This window comes from Procambarus clarkii, chromosome 16, assembly GCF_040958095.1.
Source record: "Procambarus clarkii isolate CNS0578487 chromosome 16, FALCON_Pclarkii_2.0, whole genome shotgun sequence".
In the NCBI taxonomy this organism is placed as follows: Eukaryota; Metazoa; Arthropoda; class Malacostraca; order Decapoda; family Cambaridae; genus Procambarus; species Procambarus clarkii.
This window is the reverse complement of record NC_091165.1, coordinates 37126351-37150641: the sequence shown is the minus strand read 5'-3', so window position 1 is coordinate 37150641 and position 24291 is coordinate 37126351. Positions and strand designations below refer to the sequence as shown.

The window sequence follows — 24291 nt, the reverse complement described above, 5'->3', positions numbered from 1 at the left end:
TCCCCACGTCTTTTTCGTAAGCAAGATTGGACCTAGTTGTCACACAAAGCTAAATTGGACATTGAAAATATTGACCCTAAAATGCCACTGGGGGCAAGTGACCATTGTGTATTAATTTATGATTATGCAGCTGTTATGAAGGCTGTGGCGAGAGTAAGAGAGAGGAGTGGGACACGACCTCTCCATGAAGGCAAGCACCAGATGGTCAGAATTTGTTAAGGAAATATTCGACTTTGACATTTGTAAGACTGCTACAATGTTGAAGTCACCACCTAACATGATGCGATTTTTATTGAGTTTGTTGCTTATGATTCAATTCCTCTGATTGAGAAGGCAGTTATATTGGTACTGGAAATCTTACAAACAGCTCTAAAAGTTATTGGGGAATTTATAGGTCTTAATTGAAAAGTGAGCGAAAGAAATGAGAACAGAGTATTTAAGATAAAGGGTTAGTAAGTCTCAATATACCAAATTCAATGAAACAAAACGACTTTCATCTGACCTGGGAGGTGCCGGTGATGTTAGTTATGGACTGCTGTAGTTGTGGGTCAGCCAGCATCAGGTCCAGCATGTTCTTGCTGAAGACAATCGACCCGCCGATGTAGAGGTCCACACTGAACAGGTAGGCGACACAGTTCTCCTCGCAGATGAAGGGGTTGCACGTCTTGATGTCGTTGATGAACACCATGTCTTCACTGTGAGACCAACCATTCCCCTTAATTATATCCCCACAACATTACATTAATGTATTTAGGACGTTTGTATTTGTTCGAAATAATAGAGGCACTATGCAACTGGCGTACCCGGTACTTTAACCACTCGACCAACCGTGACCGTACAAAATACATTGGTAACCGAGACTATATCCCCAACGTCCCGATGGCACTTGGTGGTGTCGGGGATAGGAGTGAACACCACAAGGAGGGTGATAGGAGTGAACACCAGGAGGATTGAGTGTTATGACCACACATACATATATGTATGATCATACTGTGGCTGGTGTATGATGCGTTCAATATGTATAGTGGTATCCTGGCTGATTAGCCTAGTATCACAAATATTATTATATCTATATTTTCTCCTTTTGGTAATAGCTTAATAATTAATACGTATTGCCAATGTATGTTTAATATACCTATGCATATTATATTTCAGTTCCATGTGTATGTGCCATGTATGTGAATATATTGAAGTATAGGAAATAGCAGGAGCCTAATGTCCTGTAGCTTGGAAAACATCATTATATACTTATAGTATGGAATACTACGTATTGCTGTATAGGACGTGATATGTGTATTACGATGTAGAATGTATACATTTATATAATTAATGTATGAAAAGCATGTATACTGTGATATATCCATATCATTAATGCTCACTGCATTAGCTCATGTTATTAATTTATATTCTGGTACTGTGAGATGTATACCACAGAGGCAAGGTTTTAGTACTTATATTGGTATATGATGTTTTACTTTATTTCATGTATACTTATGTATACCGGCTGACCGGTAACGTCTTGAAAACCTCCCTTAACTCCCCCCTCCTCTTCCCCCCCCCCCCCCCCCTTGCTTACCGTCTCCAGCCAGTGTTACCATATCCTGCTAATGAGTTCCCTGTTGACTTACTTATATATATCATGATATATATTCTCTTAAATATTGATTTATTGACATGTATTCTTATTTACAGTTGTATATTATAACACTTGATTATCTGTGGAATGATTTAGAAGTTATTGATGGAGAAATGTCTGGATATGAGCTCGTGATATTTGAAAGCAGCCCCTCCTCCTAACTGACAGTACGTTTTAATACTAAATGTAATAAGTACAATCTTGACTATCGGCATAGTACATAAACACAATGGCCAGCATCGCACCAAAATATTATTAATATTAGAGTTTACCTGAAAAGCTGCATAAAAAAACACGATCTAACCTAACCTTGTGAGTGTTAGAATACAAGCATGTAAATAGCATTTATTGCTTCTTAATTACAATTAGTACTTAACCTATAGCTAAATTGATATTAGTTTTATAAAACTAATAAAAGCAAAACTAAAGTTTTTCAATAAATTATAAAGTAACTTGGGATATTTTCAAATTTTGTATAAAATCTTTATTGTTTAATAAAACTGAAAAAAAATTCTTTATATTTAAAACTCGTGGAATTAAAACTGAATACGGTCTGCAGCTTGCAACCGCCACGGCCAGACGTGTTCTCGTTGCTCCAGCTCTCTCTCGCTCCTAGCACTGCCGGGTGGGTAAATAACTGGCAAAAGACTTGCGTCACTCTAGATGGTCAGACTCTATTCCTAACTTTGTGTTTTATATTGAGTATAGACGGGAGGCCCCTCCCAATTCCAGTGACGAGTAGTCTTTGCGAGAGATATTTCGTCCACCATGCATCATAAGCACTTCAAGGTCAGGGGGGGAGCCCCTTGACGATCAAGCGTTCACCAAGCCAATCCCCCTGAAGCAATTCAGGGATGCAGTTGAACACCTGACGACATCGAACAAGAAGGCACCAACTTCGTTTTTCGTTTCTCTAACGAGCAAGACGTCGACAAACTGATGAGCCGAGAATATCAAATTCGTTCAGAGCACCACCTCAATCTTCACTTCCCACGCCAGTTGCTTCGTGCCCGGTCTGTCATTGTCAGTGAGCTCAGCTGCTGGATCATGGAGCAGATAGATGAGGCAGCTTACACTGGAGAACTTGCAGAGAACATCGAGAACGAGAACCCAGGCTTGGATGTACTTGACACCGTGTTGAGCAACAGCCGCACCTTGAAGATCACCTTCAGCACTGTGAATCAGACTACGAGTTATCACAGATGGCTGCTTCTGCTGTGGAGTCCACGTCCCGTCATTCCGAGTGAAGAAGGAAAGAATCTACAATATCACCCAATGCTTCCGATGCTATGACTACTCTCACCAAACCAACAAGTGCCAACGGACCATCCAGAAAGGCAGCATTTGCGCCAAAGACCACCACTATTCGATCTGCACTTCGAAAAAAACACACTGCCTGCTCTGCAACGGCGAACATGTCGCAATCTCCCATCAATGTCCACGCAGACAAGAAGTTATCAAAAACCTGGAGACCCAGGAGGAATCCAAATCTTCCTCTACCAGCTCCAGCACTTCAGTTTCCACCTCAACCTCTGCCTTCAACATCCAAGCAGCCATTTTCCCGGAGCTTCCGGGAGGAGGAACTATCACCATTACACACCAGCAACATCCCTGTTACTGCCTCTACTAGCCAATGGGGGACCCAGATCCCAGCCACTCATCTAGCCAGCCATCGCCGTCTCCATCCCGGCCAATCACTGTATAGCACAGTAAAAGCTTTGACATTGACGGCCAGAATGACTGTTGGCACTAACCCCCGAGAATTTGTAAGACTTCTGAAAATTCTTTACAAAGCGAACGGTCTCCCTACCTTCAATGTTCCTGAAGAAGTCTACAACGCTCCAGGTTCAACTCCAGCAACTGACCCTGTAGAGGATGCCGACTCTTCACCCGACGACGATTCTGCCACTTCAATGCAGACTTCAGCTTTTGTTCTAGTACCTTCAGCTCAAAAAACTCTGCCTCCTGAGACCCCCCCCCCCACTTCTGCTACAGTTCCAGTTGCTAACCGTGACATCACTGTGAACGCGGCTACTCTTTCAGACTTACTGTCAGCTCCTGCTTCACCAGTTTCTCCAGCTGTTGCTGACCCTTCACCTGTCCTAGTGGTAAATTCAGCTGCAATGGATCCTTGGTCTGATCCCTCTAGAGGGTCTATACTATGAAGACTCTTCTGCTGCTACTCAACCTTCAAGAACTTTACCTTCGCGATCTACCACCTCTGCTCTTCACTCATCCGATGAATCGGATGAGGACGTGTCTATTGGAACACCATCTCCTCCGTCACGGAAACGTCACTACTCAGCTGCAGATGTCCTTCACGACACTGCACCAACAACCCCCAAGAAAAGCACCACAATGCCAGTACGAAATCAGACCACCAAGACCGAGATCGACAAGCCCAAGAAGAAGACCAAAGATCAGAGTTTGCTGAAATCGTCAACAAAAAAGAAGACCACTAACGAAATGATTTAACATCTGAAATCAACTCTCAACTGCCAGCTGCTTGCGATCCCGGCCCCCGTGTGCACTGCAAATGACGCCCCACTCAATCCTACTTCACTCTACTTAAGTTCAAATCCGCTGTGGTTGGGCCACCGATCTTTCATCTCCCCTCTTCACCTCGTCTCCAGTTCCTCGCTCACGATTCCTGCATCCTCGCCCTGTTCCTCCAACTCCTGCTTGCCAGCTTCATGGACATTTTCAAGTTTAAAGAATTGAACACGAAAACTTCAACCTAAAATTTTGAGTGTATTAACAGAAAATGAGAATATTCGGGGAGGTAAATGTAAGGGCACAATTAAGTGTATTTATGTACTCTGCAGACAGAAATGTACTTATTACATTTAATATTAAAACATACTGTCTATTCGGAAGAAGGGGTATTGAAAGAGGAGAGCCGGCTGACTTGTAGATGTGGAAACAGTGTCGCTCCCGGCCTGTCCGGCCCCTGAGCGGTCACTGCTCTTTGATCTTCCCAGAGGGGAGGATGTGTGGTTATCTTGAGGTTATCTTGAGATGATTTCGGGGCTTTTTTTTTTTGTTTAGTGTCCCCGCGGCCCGGTCCTCGACCAGGCCTCCACCCCCAGGAAGCAGCCCTTGACAGCTGACTAACACCCAGGTACCTATTTTACTGCTAGGTAACAGGGGCATAGGGTGAAAGAAACTCTGCCCATTGTTTTTCGCCGGCGCCCGGGATCGAACCCGGGACCACAGGATCACAAGTCCAGCGTGCTGTCCGCTCGGCCGACCGGCTCCCATTGGCGTCGTGCTCTTGACCTGCGTGTCAGCTTCATAAGATTATTTAACCTACTAGTATATATGTATGTTGTGTACCTTTAGTGGATCAGTTTCTACCGATTTACATCATTGGAGTGTGGTAGGTGCTTCTATAGGTATATCTTGAGGTGGGTACCTGAGGATCTTAAGTGATGCCATTGTGCTGTCTTATGATATTGATTCCTCAACCTCACTGATTAATGGGAGTGACACCACCTGCCTGTATTTGTATTATCAGCATAATAGGCGCTAGTGGCCCACTGCGCCAGGATGGAGCCTGGTGTCAGCTAGTGACGAGGGTATACAGTGATGAGGCCTGTTGTTGATCTTGCAAAGCTTTAAGAAGGTAGATAATGTGATAGAATGTGAGTTGTGGAGAACTGTAGTTTTCATATTTTTGTTATATGCTATGTTATATGACCTATGTTATATGCCCCAGTAAACTGGAGTATTTTTTGCTAGCCTTTTTTATACCCTAGACACAAATTGATTATTGGCCAGTTTATGGATTCCAGCGATGCTGTGGAGCACAAGGTCCTAACAATGAGGGGGACTGTATACACCCCTCGCAACACAACGGGATGTTCAAACAGCCACTCACCAAACACACACACACTCATCACACACACTCATCACACACACTCATCACACACACTCATCACACACACACTCATCACACACACACTCATCACACACACACTCATCACACACACACTCACCAAACACACACACACACTCACCAAACACACACACACACTCACCAAACACACACACACACTCACCAAACACACACACACACTCACCAAACACACACACACACTCACCAAACACACACACACACTCACCAAACACACACACACACTCACCAAACACACACACACACTCACCAAACACACACACACACTCACCAAACACACACACACACTCACCAAACACACACACACACTCACCAAACACACACACACACTCACCAAACACACACACACACTCACCAAACACACACACACACTCACCAAACACACACACACACTCACCAAACACACACACACACTCACCAAACACACACACACACTCACCAAACACACACACACACTCACCAAACACACACACACACTCACCAAACACACACACACACTCACCAAACACACACACACTCACCAAACACACACACACTCACCAAACACACACACACTCACCAAACACACACACTCACCAAACACACACACTCACCAAACACACACTCATCAAACACACACTCATCAAACACACACTCATCAAACACACTCACCTAACACACTCACCTAACAACAACGTCATCTGGAAAGTCGTGCTGGCGGAGGTAGCCGTTGGACATGATGGCAATGTTCTTCTTGAAGGACTCGTTGTAGCTCTGCCACTGTGAGAGGTCTCGCATTAGGTAATAATTATAATTATTTGACATGCAAGCCGATTAATATGTGATGTTGATTATCGCGTCCTTGTTACAGTATGTTGTTTGTCATTAAATTGACTTCCCGTGTAGCACACCTGACTGTACACACACACACACACACACACACACACACACACACACACACACACACACACACACACACGGTGTACACAACACATTGGCCTATACAGGCATACAAGTATACATTGACTTAAGTGTACACACAGATATACATGGGAACACAGACAAATGCATACCCACTACAAAAGCTACACATATCTACAAGAATATACACAAAAATTCAAACACACACACATGGGGTAAGGAAAAAAGACAAATGTACACATAGAATCAACAATGTACCACATAAATCTATGTTAGTTTGTCCTATCAACAATTTAAATCCCAACTGTAAAGAGAATTACAGTAGATTTCAAACAGCATCTAACCATTGTTTGATAATTTATCTTTTTGCTCTTACGATGTTAATCCAAACATCTAATTTGCTTTTTAATATACAAAAGGCAATTACTCTCACTAGTGAGATCAGGGGTCTTAATGTCATAGTGAAAAAAACTATTTTAACCCTTAAGATAAGAACAAGTTAATAATTGGGTGTAAAATAGGACCTAGTTGTATATTTATGTGTTCTTATATGTTAAATTTCATATACAGCATAGTTTATATTAGGTCAGATTTCATACATAGGCCTAGTCTAGGCAAGGGTTGCACACATAGGCGGAGTTTAGATTAGGTTGTCAACACACAAAATGCGGTCACTAAGAAGCACACAATGAGACCAGAGTGGTACATATGGACCGTTGTACCGTGTCTAGAGTAACAAAGTTGTACCGGCCAGTACACTGTCGTGGTTCACGGAGTGGCCCAAACACAGCCAGAAAGGTACACACAGACACCTCGGTACATACACACACACCGGTACACGAACGAAAAAGATACAGTGTGTGTTCCACGAACAGCCACAAGGGTGTACACACTCACGTTGGTACAGCAAAGTTAGAACATGAAGATTGGTGTGGGTACACTACGGTACACTGACTCACCATGTACACAAGGAGAAGGGTAAGGGGCACACACACATCTACAACTTTACACTGACTCACCCAGGTAAACATGAATATATATATGAATAAGGATAGTTGTGGAGACTCACGTCGGTGAGCGGGATGCCGTTGATGGCCACGTATGTCTCCGGTATGTTGGGGGCGCGAGTGGTGGTGGAGGGCGGCGCCTCCGTCGTCACCTCCACTGTGGCACAAGGCAGGCAGGCACCAGGCAGGCAGGCACCAGGCAGGCGGGCACCAGGCAGGCAGGCACCAGGCAGGCGGGCACCAGGCAGGCAGGCAGGCACCAGGCAGGTGGACACCAGGCAGGCGGGCACCAGGCAGGCAGGCAGGCGGGCACCAGGCAGGCAGGCAGGCGGGCACCAGGCAGGCAGGCAGGCGGGCACCAGGCAGGCAGGCAGGCGGGCACCAGGCAGGCAGGCAGGCGGGCACCAGGCAGGCAGGCAGGCGGGCACCAGGCAGGCAGGCAGGCGGGCACCAGGCAGGCAGGCGGGCGGGCACCAGGCAGGCAGGCGGGCACCAGGCAGGCAACGAGGGGTTAGCGAAAGAGATAGAGTACGACGAGGGGAAATGTGGAATGGAGAAGAACATAAGAGAAAGCGAGAGAGGAAAGGGAAGCAAAATAGCAAAAGAAAGCATCACAGGAAAACAGTTACTCTTACGGTGAAAGTTACATTCAAGTTCCAATATCACACATCTCCCAGATGGCAAGTATTGAGTAGGTCATCACTGCCTCAAGATGCAAATATTGTCTACCAAACTACTCACGAATCTTGTATCGGAATCTCTAACAGTAAACACAAGACATTCCTTGCCAAGTGCAAAACTCATTAGCTCAGAATAATGACCTAAACACAGGTCAGTATTCAGTTTCCAATAAATGTTAAGGCACCTAGGGCGCATCTGGGGACCACATGATAAACATCTATACATACTAACGGTCTTGCTTATGTGAGAGCAGATGCAACATTTTAATTCATGTTTATGTTGCAGGTGGTTCTTTGGCCGATACAAAGACATTTGTCACTGCGGTCGGCATACTGACCTGTGGTGTTGTAGGTGATATTGAAGCCCTTGGCGTCGACGGCGCTCACTGTGGAGTAGAGGAAGATGTGGCCGACACCGGCTGGTATCATCACCTTCTGAGGTTGCTGGCGATGTCCGAAGAACATGAGCTCATTGCCTTGCAAGATGTCGTTACCTGCAATACAGTACATGTCTATCACAAGCAGTCATGCACGCATGCACGCACCACACACACACACTGAGACTGCTACTCAAACTTGAGAGGCAGGCAGGAGTAAGCGGCAAGGCCCTAGTATGGGTAAGTAAGTAATTATAAAAAGAAGGCACCAAACCAGGAAGGCTATGTAGCACCATCAAATGCGCAGAATAATCAGAGGGTGCTAAATATCACCAAGGATGCCAATACGAGAACAAAAACACATAAGGCGAACGATATCAAAAGTATCCGAGTCACCAAGAATTCTATTGAGGGACAGGTGACTGCGAGGGGCGGTCGGAAAGCAAGACACACGCTCCTCCTGGAAGTCAGGACATTCAAGGAGGACATGCACAACCGTAAGAGGGACAATGCAACTAGGACAATAAGGAGCAGGGTGGTGCTCCATCAAGTAACCATGGGTTAAGCGAGTATGGCCAATACGCAACCTCGCCAGAGCTGTTTCCCATCGCCGGTTACGGTGGTAGGAGGACGGCCACAAGGAAACACAACATTTAAGAGTAAGTAGTTTGTTACCAGTAACAGACGACCAAGAAGCCTGCCAACGGGTAAGGAAGGAGGAATGGATAACCGGGTAAAAGTCGGAATATGGAATACCTTTACGAGAGATGGGACAAGAGCGGACAGCTTCGTTGGCGGCAGCATCCGCACGCTCATTTAGAGACACCAATATGGCTGGGAACCCAACAAAACTCAACCGACTTAAATTTACTGTGAACAAGAAACAGCCAATGCTGGATCTCGACAACTACTGGATGAACCGGGTTAAAGGACCCGAGAGCCATGAGGGCAATACGAGAGTCAACAACAACTATAAAGGAAGACTGACAATGAGAAAGCAGGAGACGAAGAGCATAGAGAATAGCATAAAGCTCCACTGTAAAGATGCTAGTCTCCAGAGGTAAGCGACACATAAGTGCGATCAGGAAAAACAACAGTAGCCAACACCGGCCACAGACTTAGACCCATCGGTGAAGACAGAAACGGAGCGGTAGTGAGAAGAAAAGTGCTCAAGGAAAAGGCGTTTTAGAACTGTAGGAGGGGTAAAAGCTTTAGTGATATGGGTCAAGGATGTACAAAACCGCGGAAGAGGGACTCTCCACGGGTGCAAAGAAGGAACAACACGAGGAGAAACATTAGAAATACGAACGGAAAGAGAATCCTGTAAGCAAGATAACCGGACAGAAAGAGGGAGGTGGTGAAGAGGAACTGGAACTGCAGGAGGGGTAAAAGTTAAAGCACGACAGAGGCGAGAGGAAGGATGTTGTAAGGACCGCGCAAGATAGCAAAGACAGTAGTGATCACGGCGGTCCTGGAGAGACAGGATGGCCCTACGGGCCACCGCACTCGCTTTCCGAAAGAAAAGAATCGGCCGTCTGCCGACGGCGGTGCCTCTTCCATGCTGCACGCTTACAGCGGACAACCCGAGCACAGTCCGCAGTCCACCAGGAAACGCACTTCCGTGGACCCCGAGAGGAAGAGCGAGGAATAGAGCAGAGGGCAGCGACGAAGACAATGTCATGAAAAAGGAGGAGAGCGTGAGGGAGAGGCAGAAGGGAGAGGTCAGAAAGAGCAGCACAGAGTAAATAGGTTCCAGTCCGCTTACCAAACTGCCACCTAGGAAAAGAGAGGGAAGGGCGAAACGAGAAAAAGGAAACAAGGATAGGGAAATGATCACTGCCATGGAGGTCATCAAGAACCTGCCACGTGAAATCTAAGTAAAGGGAAGAAGAGCAGAGAGAAAGATCAAGACAGGAAAGGGTGCGAGTCCAAGAGTCCAAATGAGTGGGCTCACCAGAATTCAGAAGAGGGAAGAAGAGAGGGAAGAAGAGAGGAGAAACGGCTCAAGGATGCGACCCCGGGTATTCGTCAGAACGTCACCCCAAAGAGAATGATGACAATTGAAGTCACCCAGCAGGAGCACAGGCTCCGGCAAGGAGTGCAAGAGGCGTTTCAAATCAGGAAGAGAAAGCGGGACACTCGGGAGGTGATAAATGGAACAAACTGTGTACCATTTTCCCACAAAGATACAAGCAAGCAGAACAATGGAGAGGCAAAGGAAAAAGTAAAGGAACAAAGGGAACATCAGCACGAATCAAGAGAGCAGAAGAATTAGGAGCCCCAGCAATGGCTTGGGGGGGGGGGGGAGGGAGAGAAAGGAATAGCCACGAAAACGACCAGGACGAGCACCAAGCATTGGCTCCTGGAGACAGACACAAAGAGGCGAAAACCGCGAAATCAGACATTGGAGTTCGAGGAAATTGGCATAATAACCTCGAACATTCCATTGAAGAATAGACAACGACGAGAAGGGAAAGGGCAACAACAGAGAACAAGGAAGAAACAAAGGCAAAAGAGCAACACAGCACGTTAAAGAATATCAGGGTCGGCAAAGTCAGGGTTAGGGGGCATGGGTAAACTGAGCAAAGACGGAGGGAAGGAAGCGGGAGAACAGACCAGAGGTGGGCGGGCGGGGTCCGGAGGAGGAGGAGGAGACAACGGAGAGGAGCAGTCAAGGACAGCAGCAGGAAGAGGGGGAGTAGAAAGAAGGGAGCGCACCTCAGCAAGAGCAGCAATCGAAAGGGAAGCAGGGGCCAAAGAAACCTCCATAGCAAGAACAGGGGGCGCAATCACTGAATTGGGAGGGGAAGGAGCAACAGAGCCAGACGTAGGAGCTGAGGAAGAAAGCGAAGCCTTCTTACCCGCCGGGGAGGAGGAAGGAGAGGAGCCAGGCTTACGCTTCTGACTTAAAGAGACCAGTGTCCCAGCAACTACATACCGGGCAACAGATTCCAGTGTCTCAACGGGAGAAACTGAACGAGAGCACACGACGGCCGTTAGGAGAGCGATGGACATCCGCCTGCACCGACAGGCGGCGGGGAGAGCCGATAGATGGAGGAAGAGGATGGGAAGGAGGATCAGAGGGAGACGAGGAAGAAGACACAGGAGACATGACGGACCGGGTAGAAAGAAGGGGAACCCCAGACAGACGACCAGGAGGGGGACCCCTCGGGACAGAACACAAAGGAACAGAGGAGGGGGCAGTGGGCGTATCAGGGTCCAAGGCCCGGAAACGGTTGTGAGTCTGAGGAAGGAGGGAAGGATGAGGAGAGGAAGAGCGCAACACGCGAGCATAAGAGACGTTAGCATAAGGCGGGAGCCGGCGAACCTGGCGCCTTGCCTCAGGAAAAGATAAATGCTCCCGGTGCTTCAAGTTGAGGACGGCTGCCTCAAGCTTGTAATGGATACAGGCACGGGAGAAGGTAGGATGGGCCTCACCACAGTTGAGGCAGCGAGCTTAGGGAGAAGTGCACTCCGACTTAGAGTGACCTTCACCCCCACACAAAGGACAGAGAGAGAGTCCCAGAGCAGCGGAGGGCACCATGCCCAAACCTCCAGCACTTGTTACAAAGTCGAGGAGAAGGAATATACTCCTGGACAGAGCACCTAGCACCAGCAAGAATGACAGAGGATGGAAGGGTCCTACCATCAAAGGTGATCTTCACAACACGAAGGGGTTAACGGCGACGACCACGAGGGGGACGAGTAAACGAGTCAACCTGGAGGACAGAATGGCCTTGGGCATCAAGGACATGCCGAATATCATCGTGGCAATCCTGCAGATTCCGAACACCGGTTGCAAGATGGGGCGGGAGGAGAATAGTGCCAACACTGGCATTCATCCGAACGTTCTTGGAGACCCGAACAGGGATCTCGCCAAGGCAAGATAAGGCAGCCAAGCGGGAAGCTGCATCCTGAGAAAGAGCAGCAACAACACGTGTACCGAGACGAGTGGGGTTGAAGGTAACAGACGCATCCACGGAATCAACAAGATGCCGATGGAGGGAGAAATCGTCAGGAGGCGCAGAATCAAGAGGAAGGAGATCAAAGTATTTGGCCCATGAAGCGGGACCAAACAAGGCCTGATACGCGTCAGTACGGGCAGGAATCGAGCGAGTGCGGCTGGGGCGCGAACGGCGTTGTGAACCCCCAGAGGGGGGTCAAAAGGCGCAGTAGTCACAACGAGAGACTTAGCCGCACCAGAGGACGAAGTGGTCACCACTGGGGGCTGGAGGCTCGACCCAACCACAGAGGAGGGAGGGGAGCTGGGGGAAGAAGTTCGGATGGTCAAAGGAGGAGCAAGGTCGGGGCCCAACGCAGCGGAAGCTACAGAGCCCGGTCTTCCAAGACAGGCTGACTCGGGGGCTTGGTCGCCCACCCCACGAGCCCGAGAGGGTACAACAGAAACATTGAACGACATAGAGACGAAGAGTGATAAATTTATCCACGAATGTGCCCAATACCCACCATGGAGCCACAATTAGAGGCAGGACACCCAACAGGAAGCTATCGCCGATCATGCCGGGGCCCCCTAGGGGTGCATCGTGAGTATACGCCTCACAAACACCACCTTAAGAACCGTCAGTCCGTCGAGATTGGGTTCAGCGACGAAAGGGGGATTGACAATGAAAGGTTCCCCTCGTTCAAGACGTTGGGTACTACAGTTCTACGGGTGCAAGAGTATGCCGCCTCAAGCACCCGGGCGTCAAAATAGAAGAAGTCCAAAGAAATAATCCAAAACAAGCAAAAGGTCGGCAGGAAACGACAAGCAGATAGGAGAAGAGAGGGGAGAAAATCGAAACAATGAAAAGGAAAAGTGATCCGGCACAACTAGAGAAGACAGCAGCAGGAGTGCAAGGCCATAAAAGGACAGAGGACTGTCCCACGGAGCATAACACTCCGGCAGCCGTCCACGAAGCCCCCTCACGACGCCAACGGGCTGGATGGGGAGGGGGCTAGTATGGGTAAGAAACTACCTAACAGGAAGGAGCCAGAGAGTAATGGTAAGGGGCGAGAAGTCAGACTGGCAAACAGTAACGAGTGGAGTACCTCAAGGATCGGTGCTGGGACCAATTCTATTTCTAATTTACGTAAATGACATGTTTACAGGAGTAGAATCCTACATGTCAAGGTTTGCGATTGACGCAAAATTAATGAGAAGAGTTGTGACATGAAGATTGTAGGATCCTCCAAGAGGACCTGGACAGGTTACAGAGATGGTCATAGAAATGGCTACTGGAGTTCAACACGAGTAAATGTAAAGTTATGGAAATGGGACCAGGTGACAGGAGACCAAAGGGACCCAATGAAGGAGAACTGCCTACCTGTGACGATTTGAGAAAGAGACCTGGGAGTGGACGTAACACCTAATCTAACTCCCGAGGCACATATAAATAGGATAACGCCAGCAGCGTACTCTACACTGGCAAAAGTTAGAACATCATTTGGAAACCTAAGCGAGGAGGCTTTTAGGGCGCTTTACACTGCCTACGTGAGACCAGTCTTAAAGTATGCCACGCCATCATGGAGTCCCTACTTGAAGAAACACATAAGGAAACTGGAAAAGGTTCAGAAGTTTGTGACGAGGCTCGTCCCAGATTTACGAGGGATGGGATATGAAGAGCGCCTGAAGGAACTGAACCTTACGCCACTAGAAAAAACAAGGGAGAGGGGGGGGGGATATGATAAGAACGTATAAAATATTCAGGGAAATTGACAAAGTGGAAATAGATGAAATGTTCACACGTAATATTTACAGAACAAGGGGACATGGGGTGGAAGCTGGATACTTAGATGAGTCACAGAGATGTTAGGAAGTTTTCTTTTAGCATGAGAGTAGTGGAAAAATGGAATGTATTTAAGGAGCAGGTTGTGGAAGCAAACTCTATTCATAATTATAAAAATAGATATGATAGGGAAATGGGACAGGAGTCATTGCTGTAAACAACCAATGGCTAGAAAGGCGGGATCCAAGAGTCAATGCTCGATCCTGCAGGCACAAGTAGGTGAATACACACACACACACCTGTCATCTGAAACAAGCAACACTTAGTGGGCCAGCCAGAGGCTTAGGGCCCGCGCAGGAATATCCCTGGAAAAAAAAAAAAAATCTATCAACTCTTCATGCAGCCCCAGCATGGAGCCCTTATCTAGTCAAGCACAAGACGAAGCTGGAAAAAGTTCAGAGGTATACCACTAGGCTAGTCCCAGAGCTAAGAGGCATGAGTTCTGAGGACAGACTACGTGAACTACACCTCACGTCGCTGGAAGACAGAAGAGCTAGGGAGATATGATCACCACATATAAAATTCCCAGGGGAATTGACAGGGTGGACAAGGATGGATTATTTAACACGGGTGGGTATACGCACAAGGGGACACTGGTGGAAGCTGAGTACCCAAATGAGCCACAGAGACGTTAGAAAGAACTTTTTCAGTGTCATAGTTAATAAATGGAATGCACTAGGAAATGATGTGGTGGAGGCTGACTCCATACACAGTTTCAAATGTAGATATGATAGAGCCCAGTAGGCTCAGGAATTTGTACACCAGTTGATTGACGGTTGAGAGGCGGGACCAAAGAGCCAAAGCTCAACCCCCGCAACCACAACTACGCGAGTACACAAACACATTAAAGGGGCTGTTACAACTCTGTGTTCTTAATTGGCTCTGCCAGGAAGCCAGAGGTCAAGTTGGGTTCTATGATATTCATGCAGGGATCAGTCACTTAAGTATTTTGGTAGTGATAGGCCCTGACTGAGGAATCTTGTGTGGGTTCTTAATTAAATAAATATTAGAACATTAATTGATAGGATTGGATTATGTAAGAGGGATATTTAAGTAACAGTTAACTGATATTCAAGGGACCTTCAAGGGACTGATTTTCTTGTCTGTTTATGCTCCTGTCTTCCCTGCCAGACATGGAAATAATCTTGTTGCTCACAGAGTGGCAGACTGTGTTAATTGAATATTAATATAATATAGAGCTAGACGTTAGCTATTCTTAGAATTGTTAAAAGAACAAGTAAAGGAGTGCCTGGGAAGACTTGTGATGATTGTTACTGTACGATCAGTTGAGAATCTTTCAGGCAGCAATCATGGGGAATGAGGAGTGCTTTGCTTCTTCTCTGCTGTGTCTCGAGACTGAGCGGTCGTACCCCTTGTGGGCCGTTATCTTACCTCTCCTCATCCTCCTCTCCTTAATCTGTGTTACCAAGCTAAGTATCTAAATCCGTGTGATACTGTGCCACTGTGTTAGAGGTTATTTAGTGGTCTTCTTAAGCCAGTGTTTGAGCCCAAACTTTAACTTACTTTAACTTAACTAACAAACCTTTAATATTGACCTGGGTCAACAAAACTGCTCTCAAGTTGACTATTTCCTTAACAGCATGAACTCCTGTATGCTAATCCCCACTATCACCAAACCTACCCGAGTCACTCAAACATCAGCCACTACCTTGGACCACATATGGACAAACATAACAGCTCCCCTTGTATCTGGTATAATCTACGACAGAACAACTGACCACTATCCTACCTTTCTCATAGCGAACATGGACATAACACCACCAAAAAGCAAGAAACTTTCATTTAGGCTACACAGTGAATCAGCTTTAGACAATCTTACAGAGGCACTTCACAATATTAACTGGGATTCTGAATTTAATAATACCCATGATATAAATTCATTAGCTAACCTCTTCCTCTCCAAAACTCTAAGCCTCTACAACCTTCATTGTCCCCTTCTTACAAAGCAAGTAACTGACAAAAGATTAAACAATCCATGGCTCACAAGTGGCATTCTCAACTCAATCAACAAGAAACATGAATATGAAAAGAAAGTTAGGATTGGCCTAGTTTCAAAGGAAGTAGCTAAAAGGTACTCATCAATGCTTACCAGTATCATAAGAAAGGCAAAACTTGCATATTATGTGAATAGATTCAATGAAGCAAAAGGCAACATGAAAAGCACTTGGAAAACTATCTCTAGTATCCTAGGAACTAAACAACACTCACATAACCAAATAAAACTCTACAAGGATGGGGATATACCGTCAACTGATTTAGAAATGGCAAATGAATTTAATAGTTTCTTTTCATCGGTTGGTGCTAATCTTGCCAGTAAAATCCCACAGACTCAGACACATTAACACATATCTCTCAGGCAGCTATCCAAACTCTCTTCTCCTTTCACCAATCAGCCCGGCAGATGTTGTGTCCATCATACACTCTCTAAAAACCAAGGCAGGGAACACCAGTGAAATTCCATCCATTGTGTACAAGAGAGCCTCCCATGCCCTTGCCCCACCCATAGCACTACTGTTCAACAAATCTATAGAGTGTCACACCTTCCCTGATATCCTCAAAAAAGCAAGAGTAACGCCAGTCCATAAAGGAGGCAATCCGGCGGACATAAACAATTATAGACCAATATCAAATCTACCCATTCTATCAAAAATATTTGAAAAAATTATTTACAAACAGCTCTATTCCTACCTCGTAAAATTCGACATATTCAGCCCCTGCCAGTTTGGCTTCCGGTCCCAAAAGAGTACCAATGATGCAATCATTAGTCTCCTTGACATTATCTACTCAGCCCTTGACAAAAATGAGTTTCCGATTGGACTCTTCATTGACCTAAGAAAAGCCTTTGATACTGTTAATCACAACTACCTCTTACTTAAACTCCAGCATTATGGAATCCGAGGCCTTGCCCTTGACTACATCCGATCCTATCTTAGTGACAGACACCAATATGTAACCATCAATGATACAACTTCTTCCACTCTACCAATTACCGTTGGAGTGCCACAGGGCAGCATCTTAGGACCTCTTCTATTTCTTATATATATAAACGATCTGCCTAATGTCTCTAATATTCTCAAACCTATATTGTTTGCTGACGATACTACCCTTATCTACTCGAACCTCAACCCACATACACTAAATAATGTTGTGAATAATGAATTAAAAAAAGTCCACTTATGGATGTCAACGAACAAACTAACATTAAACATCGAAAAGACTTACTACATCTTATTTGGAAGCAAATCATCAAATGCAATTCAGCTACAGATAGACAACATTAACATCAGTAATAAAAATGATGGCAAGTTTCTTGGCCTATTCCTAGACAAGAGACTCAACTTCAGCACCCACATTCAACACATAACTAAGAAAGTCTCTAAGACAGTTGGTATACTCTCCAAAATCAGATATTATGTTCCTAACTCTGCTCTCCTCTCACTATATTATGCACTAATCTACCCCTATCTTAATTATGGTATCTGTGCATGGGGGTCTACCACTGCAAACCACCTTAAGCCCATCATCACACAGCAAAAATCTGCTATCAGAATAATAACTAACTCTGCTTTCAGACAACACTCGGCTCCCTTGTTTAAATCTCTAAACTTGCTAAATATTAACTCCCTCCACACATTCTCTTGTGTCAACTACATTTACAAAACCCTGTTCTTAAATGCAAACCATGCTCTGAAACTCTCCCTGGACAGATGTAATAGGACCCATTATTACCACACCAGAAATAAATATCTCTTTGATATCCCCAGGGTCAAACTTAATCTGTGTAAACACTCTATGCAAATTAAGGGACCTAGTCTATGGAACTCACTCCCTAGTGAATTGAAAAACTGTAAAACTTTTGCCTTATTTAAAAGCAAAACCAAAAAGTACCTAACTTCATCTATTTAGTTTCCTACACTGAGCTTTAAATTTGCTCTGTACCTAGTGGTACCCAATCTCCTAATTTTTATGTAATATCAAACAACCTTATCATTGTGTTCATTGCTGTCTTTTATGTGCTAGCCATATGCTGTATTGTGACTACCAATTTTTGTCAACTACCATTTTAAGCTGTCATTGCAATCAATCATAGCTACCTATGTGCTTTAATATACTGTACCTATAATTTTCTCTCATCTTTTTTTTTTTCATTCCATGTAATCTGTTATTTTTTTGTCTATAAATTTTGCAAGTATTTACCTCCTTAAAATTTTCTTAGATTAAGGACCTGCCCGAAACGCTGCGCGTGCTAGTGGCTTTACAAGACTGTAATTACCATAATTGTATCCTCACATTCCTTATGTACATTCTTGTATATGCATAAATAAATAAATAAATAAATAAATAAATAAACTCTGGGGTGGGTGAAGGTGACCAACCACGTGTACCATTATTTACAGTGATACCAGTGTGCTGTTCCTTCAGAAAAGTAGTCTTTACCACTAGGTTGCTGGTTGTAATTCTTGTCTCCTGCCTATGTGGATTCAAGGGGTTAACGTAAGATAGAGTTGGTAAAGTAATTTGTTGTATTTTTGTATTTTTGGAGTAAGGTTAATCACCTTTAGACTACAGACCTTTTAAGGACAAGTATTATTTGATGGGAACTGTCTTCCCTGCCAGACGTGGAAATAATCCTGTTGCTCACAGAGTGGGCAGATTGTGTTAATTGAATATTAATATAATATAGAGCAAGACGTTACCCATTCTTAGAATTGTTAAAAGAACAAGTAAAGGAGTGCCTGGGAAGACTTGTGATGATTGTTACTGTACGATCAGTTGAGAATCTTTCAGGCAGCAATCATGGGGAACGAGGACTGCTTTGCTTCTTCTCTGCTGTGTCTCGAGACTGAGCGGTCGCACCCCTTGTGGGCCTAACCTAACTCCCACTATTTTAGTAACTCCTCGACCTTAGTTGTTGGCCCTTCACAGAGCAACTACTTGCCCCCATAACAGGGCCCGTGGCTAAATGGACAGCGCTTGGGATTCGTCATTCCAGGGTCCGGGTTCGATCTCGGCCACCGGCAATAACAGATTGAAATTAAAATTGAAATAAGTTTATTGAGGTAAAATACACACAAAGGGATGAGGTAGCTCAAGCTATTCTCACCCCGTTCAGTACATCGTGTTAATACATACATAGACACACATCACAAACAATAAACATATTACCAAACATTCTAAGAGATAAACATATACATTCCTCCTTTACACAAGTAGCAATAACAGATGGGCAGTTTCCTTCACTCTGATGCCCTGTTACCTAGCAGTAAATAGGTACCTGGGAGTGAGACAGCTGCTACTGGTTGCTTGCTCTCTGTGTGTGTGTGTGTGTGTGTGTGTGTGTGTGTGTGTGTGTGTGTGTGTGTGTGTGTGTGTGTGTGTGTGTGTGTGTGTGTGTGTGTGTGTGTGTGTGAAAATTAGTAAGTTAGTAGTTAGTAACAATTGATTGACTGTTGAGAGGCGGGCCGAAAGAGCAGAGCTCAATCCCCGCAAGCACAACTAGGTCAATACACAAACAAACCTAGAGTCCTAAGTAGAATGAACTGGCTCCCATGGCTGACAACAAAATACCGACACCTGACCACACCTCCAGATCCTTCCAGAGACCAAACATTTAAGAAATCCAGCATCCTTCCATCCCAGTAGCACAATACCCCCTTTGTAATCAATCGAAATCCACCAACCACCAATTGCCACTCACTGATCATCAATCTTCTCCCATACTTCCTCCCACATTTCCTCTTGGAACTCAATCACAACTTTCTGCCAACTCCATCCCCAGACCCTAAGCCTCAATTATAATAATAATAATAATAATAATAATAATAATAATAATAATAATAATAATAATAATAATAATAATAATATATATTCACAAGTAGATACAATGGATTGTTGAGATTCCATAAAATTTTTTATTTTTACATTCTGCAATGCCACTAACGCATAACATTTCAGGCAGAAAATAAAAAATCCAACTCCATCACACCCTAACCCAATGCCTCAGACCTCCAATCTCCCTTACTCTCTTCCACATCCCAAAATCCTCTCAGAATCTTACCTAAACCCCATATCTAGACTGAACACTAATCATTCAGAAGACAGAACAACAATGAAGATTTAAGATCTGGTACACCAATGCTGATGGACTGACCAAGCAGATGAACTCAAAGAAGGGACTGAAGAAGCAGACCGTGATGTAATAGCAATAGTAGAGTCCAAACTAATATTACCAGGTGAATATCAGATGATGAAATGTCAAAGACATCGGAAGAGGTCATGTGGCACTGCTGGTAAAAAAAAAAAAAAAAAAAACGGTTTTTGAACGGAGGTCTTTAGAGATGGCAAACCACTACAGGGACTGCATTGTCGGAATCATTTCAATGCACGGTGAGGAATTGGTTGGGGGTTGTAATCTATAGCCTTCTAGAGAATACAGAAGACCGAGGCAAGAATACAAAATTAAGAACAGAACATGCAAGAAATATTCTACAAGGAGTGGCCGAGAACCCTTAGACTGGAAGCTAAGCTGCTAGTAATGGGAGACATCAATCAACTGAGACACAAATGGACTGAGAAACAATGGACCCAAGACGAGGAGATGAGACATGGAGAGCAAAGCTGGTAAAAGTAATAGACAGGAACGTCCTAATGCAATATGTTAAGGAGGAAACGGAAACAAGGAGATTGGGTGGTGATCAACCAGCTAGACTAGACCTGTTCTTCACACAGAATGAGATGGACATTGAAAACATTGGTGATGACATGCCATTAGGAGCCAATGACCACTGTGTTTTAGTCTTTGAATCAATAGTAACAATGAAGACCAAATAAAGATGTAGCTATGGGGGCAGAGTAAGGCTAGCATACAGAAGAGGGGAATACCAGACTGCCTGAGAATTCCTGCAGGAGACAGAACGCAGAAGGAATCTCGGGGGGAAATCAACACGGTACAAGGACTACATGATGAAGGGAGACGGAGCGTGTTCTTAGGGAGTGAAGGAGTGTATATGGTTCTGCCCGCCAAACACACACCGAAACAACGACGTTGATACAACGTTCGAACAAGTTTTAACACCTCCTAACCAGTTATAACAACCAGTATAGCAAGTTGTAACGACGTTCTAATACGTCATAAACACGTTAAGTCAAGATGTAACAACTTTATTACAAGTTGTAACAAGCGGAAAATAGAGAGTTTCGGTTTGTGTTTCCAGGGTGGATCATACATAAGAATATTTATGTTTGTGGATCAGATTCTAATAAATGATCCAGAAACAATAACATTTGTATTATCCACAAACACATTGTTATATATGATCCAGGGCACATATATCCTCACTATCATCTTCTCAACCATAAGATAAATATCCACCCTCCCCCCCCCCCCCCACCCTAAAAAAAAAAACTTTTGTTCTGTTAAGCCGCAGATCACAAAAGGACTCTCAAAAATAAGCGTAGAAACTTAAATAAGTTCAACTAAAACCTGAAGAACATGAAATACATCCCAAAGTCAGCTGCAATTGTTGCAATATTAATACAGTTCAGTAGAGGCATAAATACTCCACTGCCGCCCTGACTGCGTTTGTGAGTGATTTTCCTCCCCGAGTCACCATATTACAGTCACCACTGAGGAGTCACCATATTAGTCCCCACTGAGGAGTCACCATATTACAGTCACCACTGAGGAGTCACCATATTACAGTCCCCACTGAGGGCCCGCCAGTCACCAACCTGCACCGACGAGCAGAAAGTCACCGGTGGTGTAGTTGTTGAGGTCAGCGTCTGGTATGGTGACGTCCGGGTACCCCAGGAACAGGTCCTGGATGGTGAGCGTGATGGTGTTGCTGGGGGCCCCCGTGTCGAGGACCCAGAGGACCCTGCAGTTGGTGCAGTAGTAGTGGTCCCCGCTGGGGTCCTCTGGCGCCGTGATCGTGCCGCTCAGGTTGGTCAGAGTGATCACAATTGGCTGAAAATAGTAAAGTAAGAGATAACAATTATTAAAGAGATCAAAATGTACTCGCTCTAGTTGTATTTGTGGGGAGACGAGCCACGGTTCTTGGGCTCCGCCTCTACTTCCGTTCTGTCTTCACTGTGTCTCCCCCGGTGTGGTTAGAAGTCCCCCCCCCCACCCCCCAAGCCAAAAACGTGTGTTGTGTGAGTGTTCATGAGCTGCGCGCGCCACCACCAGAAGAGTGGGCGGCGTGTTTACAAATACGAATATTTATTCAGGTAAAATACATACATACAAGGTGAGATACAAAAGTTGTTGGGTTTATAGATAGAGCTAGTACATACAATGCCTAAAGCCACTATTACGCAAAGCGTTTCGGGCAAGGTGACTGTGGTAAACGCCCCACCACCGTGTTGAGAAGTGTGGGGGTGTCGTTATACCTCAGTAAATAGAGATTGTTGCAACTTGCGCTGGGGCTCTGAAGATCGTGTGTGTGATTGATCAGCCATGCGTATTACAACCCCCTAACACCTGGATTTAACATCGATCATCTGATAGCTGGGGGTTTGAACTTTATCTTGCACTGAAGGATTCAATGCCAGGACCCAGATTCACAAAGCAGTAACGCAAGTATTTACGAGCGTGTACATCTTACCTCATTTTTTGACGGCTTTGATTACATTTATTAAACAGTTTACAATCATGAAAACATCCCAATCAACTGTTATTGTTATAAACAGCCTCCTGGTGCTTCGGAGCTCACTGTTTAATAATTGTAAATAAAGCCGCCAAAGATTGAGAAAAGGTGTAGGTTCATAAGTGCTTGCGCAACTTCTTCGTAAATCTGGTCCCAGGTCCCCCTCGCTTTAATTTTTCAGTCTATCCGCCACGTCGAGCATCAGCAGCTGTGTGTAAGGGCGTGACTGGTGTGTAAGGGCGTGACTGGTGTGTAAGGGCGTGACTGGTGTGTAAGGGCGTGACTGGTGTGTAAGGGCGTGACTGGTGTGAAAACTTTAAGTACAAACTTCCGGGATATTTATTATATTGTTAAGAGTGAACACATTGTTTGGTGGTAAAGTAAACCGCCCAATCTCGAATTATCATTTAGTCTCGCAACGAGATCTCTTGTGTCAGAGTCCAAAGGTATTGTGGAGGTGTTAAATCTGTCTGCTTTGACAACTCTTAATCTTCCTTGACCTGTCATTAATGATTGACAGGTAACGTACGTACGTACGTGCGCGCGCGTGTGCGTGTGCGTGTACAAGTAATATAAACCCAATGAGTTGTGTGTAGCATCTGGTTACAGGTATTGAGAAGAGATATGGTTGTCTCAGTGGCACTAAGTGCCACTGAAAATTGGTTTTTATATAAAAGAAATTGTTTTTTTTTTAATTGTTTTTTTAAAATTGTTTTTTATATAAAAGAAACCACAATGTACAAAGAGAAAATCACAGAAAAATAAAAACATGAGTACATACAGGACATGCAGAATAAAGTAATCAACATTAAAGAACCTAAACACAAGAAGAATCAAAAGTGAAACACACATGATACAAAGCATACAATACACCCATACACGGGCACAAAATACAGAACAAAAACCAAAACAGGAACAGTACAAGAAACAAAACATTAATAACAGAACCACACAGGGAACCTTAAGTACAAAGACAAACAAAGTAGTACAAAAAGACACGTGCAAACGACCAGAAGGCCGTAAAGACACAAGTACATAATATAAACTGTCACCACACCAAACAAACAAACAAACAAACAAACAAAAACACACAAACACACAAACACACAAACACACACACACACACACACACACACACACACACACACACACACACACACACACACACACACACACACACACACACACAAACACACAAACACACAAACACACAAACACACACACACAAACACACACACACAAACACACACACACAAACACACACACACAAACACACACACACAAACACACACACACAAACACACACACACAAACACACAC

The 24291-nt window shown here is 44.8% G+C and overlaps 1 protein-coding gene across 1 annotated transcript in view; it reads right to left on the bottom strand.

The window, feature by feature from the left end:
* Nucleotides 1–24291, bottom strand: part of LOC123750518 (uncharacterized) — a 54551-nt gene that overhangs the window by 12979 nt on the left and 17281 nt on the right. Inside the window, exons 3-7 of the mRNA XM_069325452.1 lie at nt 22055–22289; nt 8478–8633; nt 7522–7616; nt 6217–6311; nt 503–695 (exon numbers count right to left, since the gene is read on the bottom strand). Of these exons, the coding sequence (XP_069181553.1) occupies nt 503–695; nt 6217–6311; nt 7522–7616; nt 8478–8633; nt 22055–22289 (774 nt within the window). The remainder of the gene's footprint in view (nt 1–502; nt 696–6216; nt 6312–7521; nt 7617–8477; nt 8634–22054; nt 22290–24291) is intronic.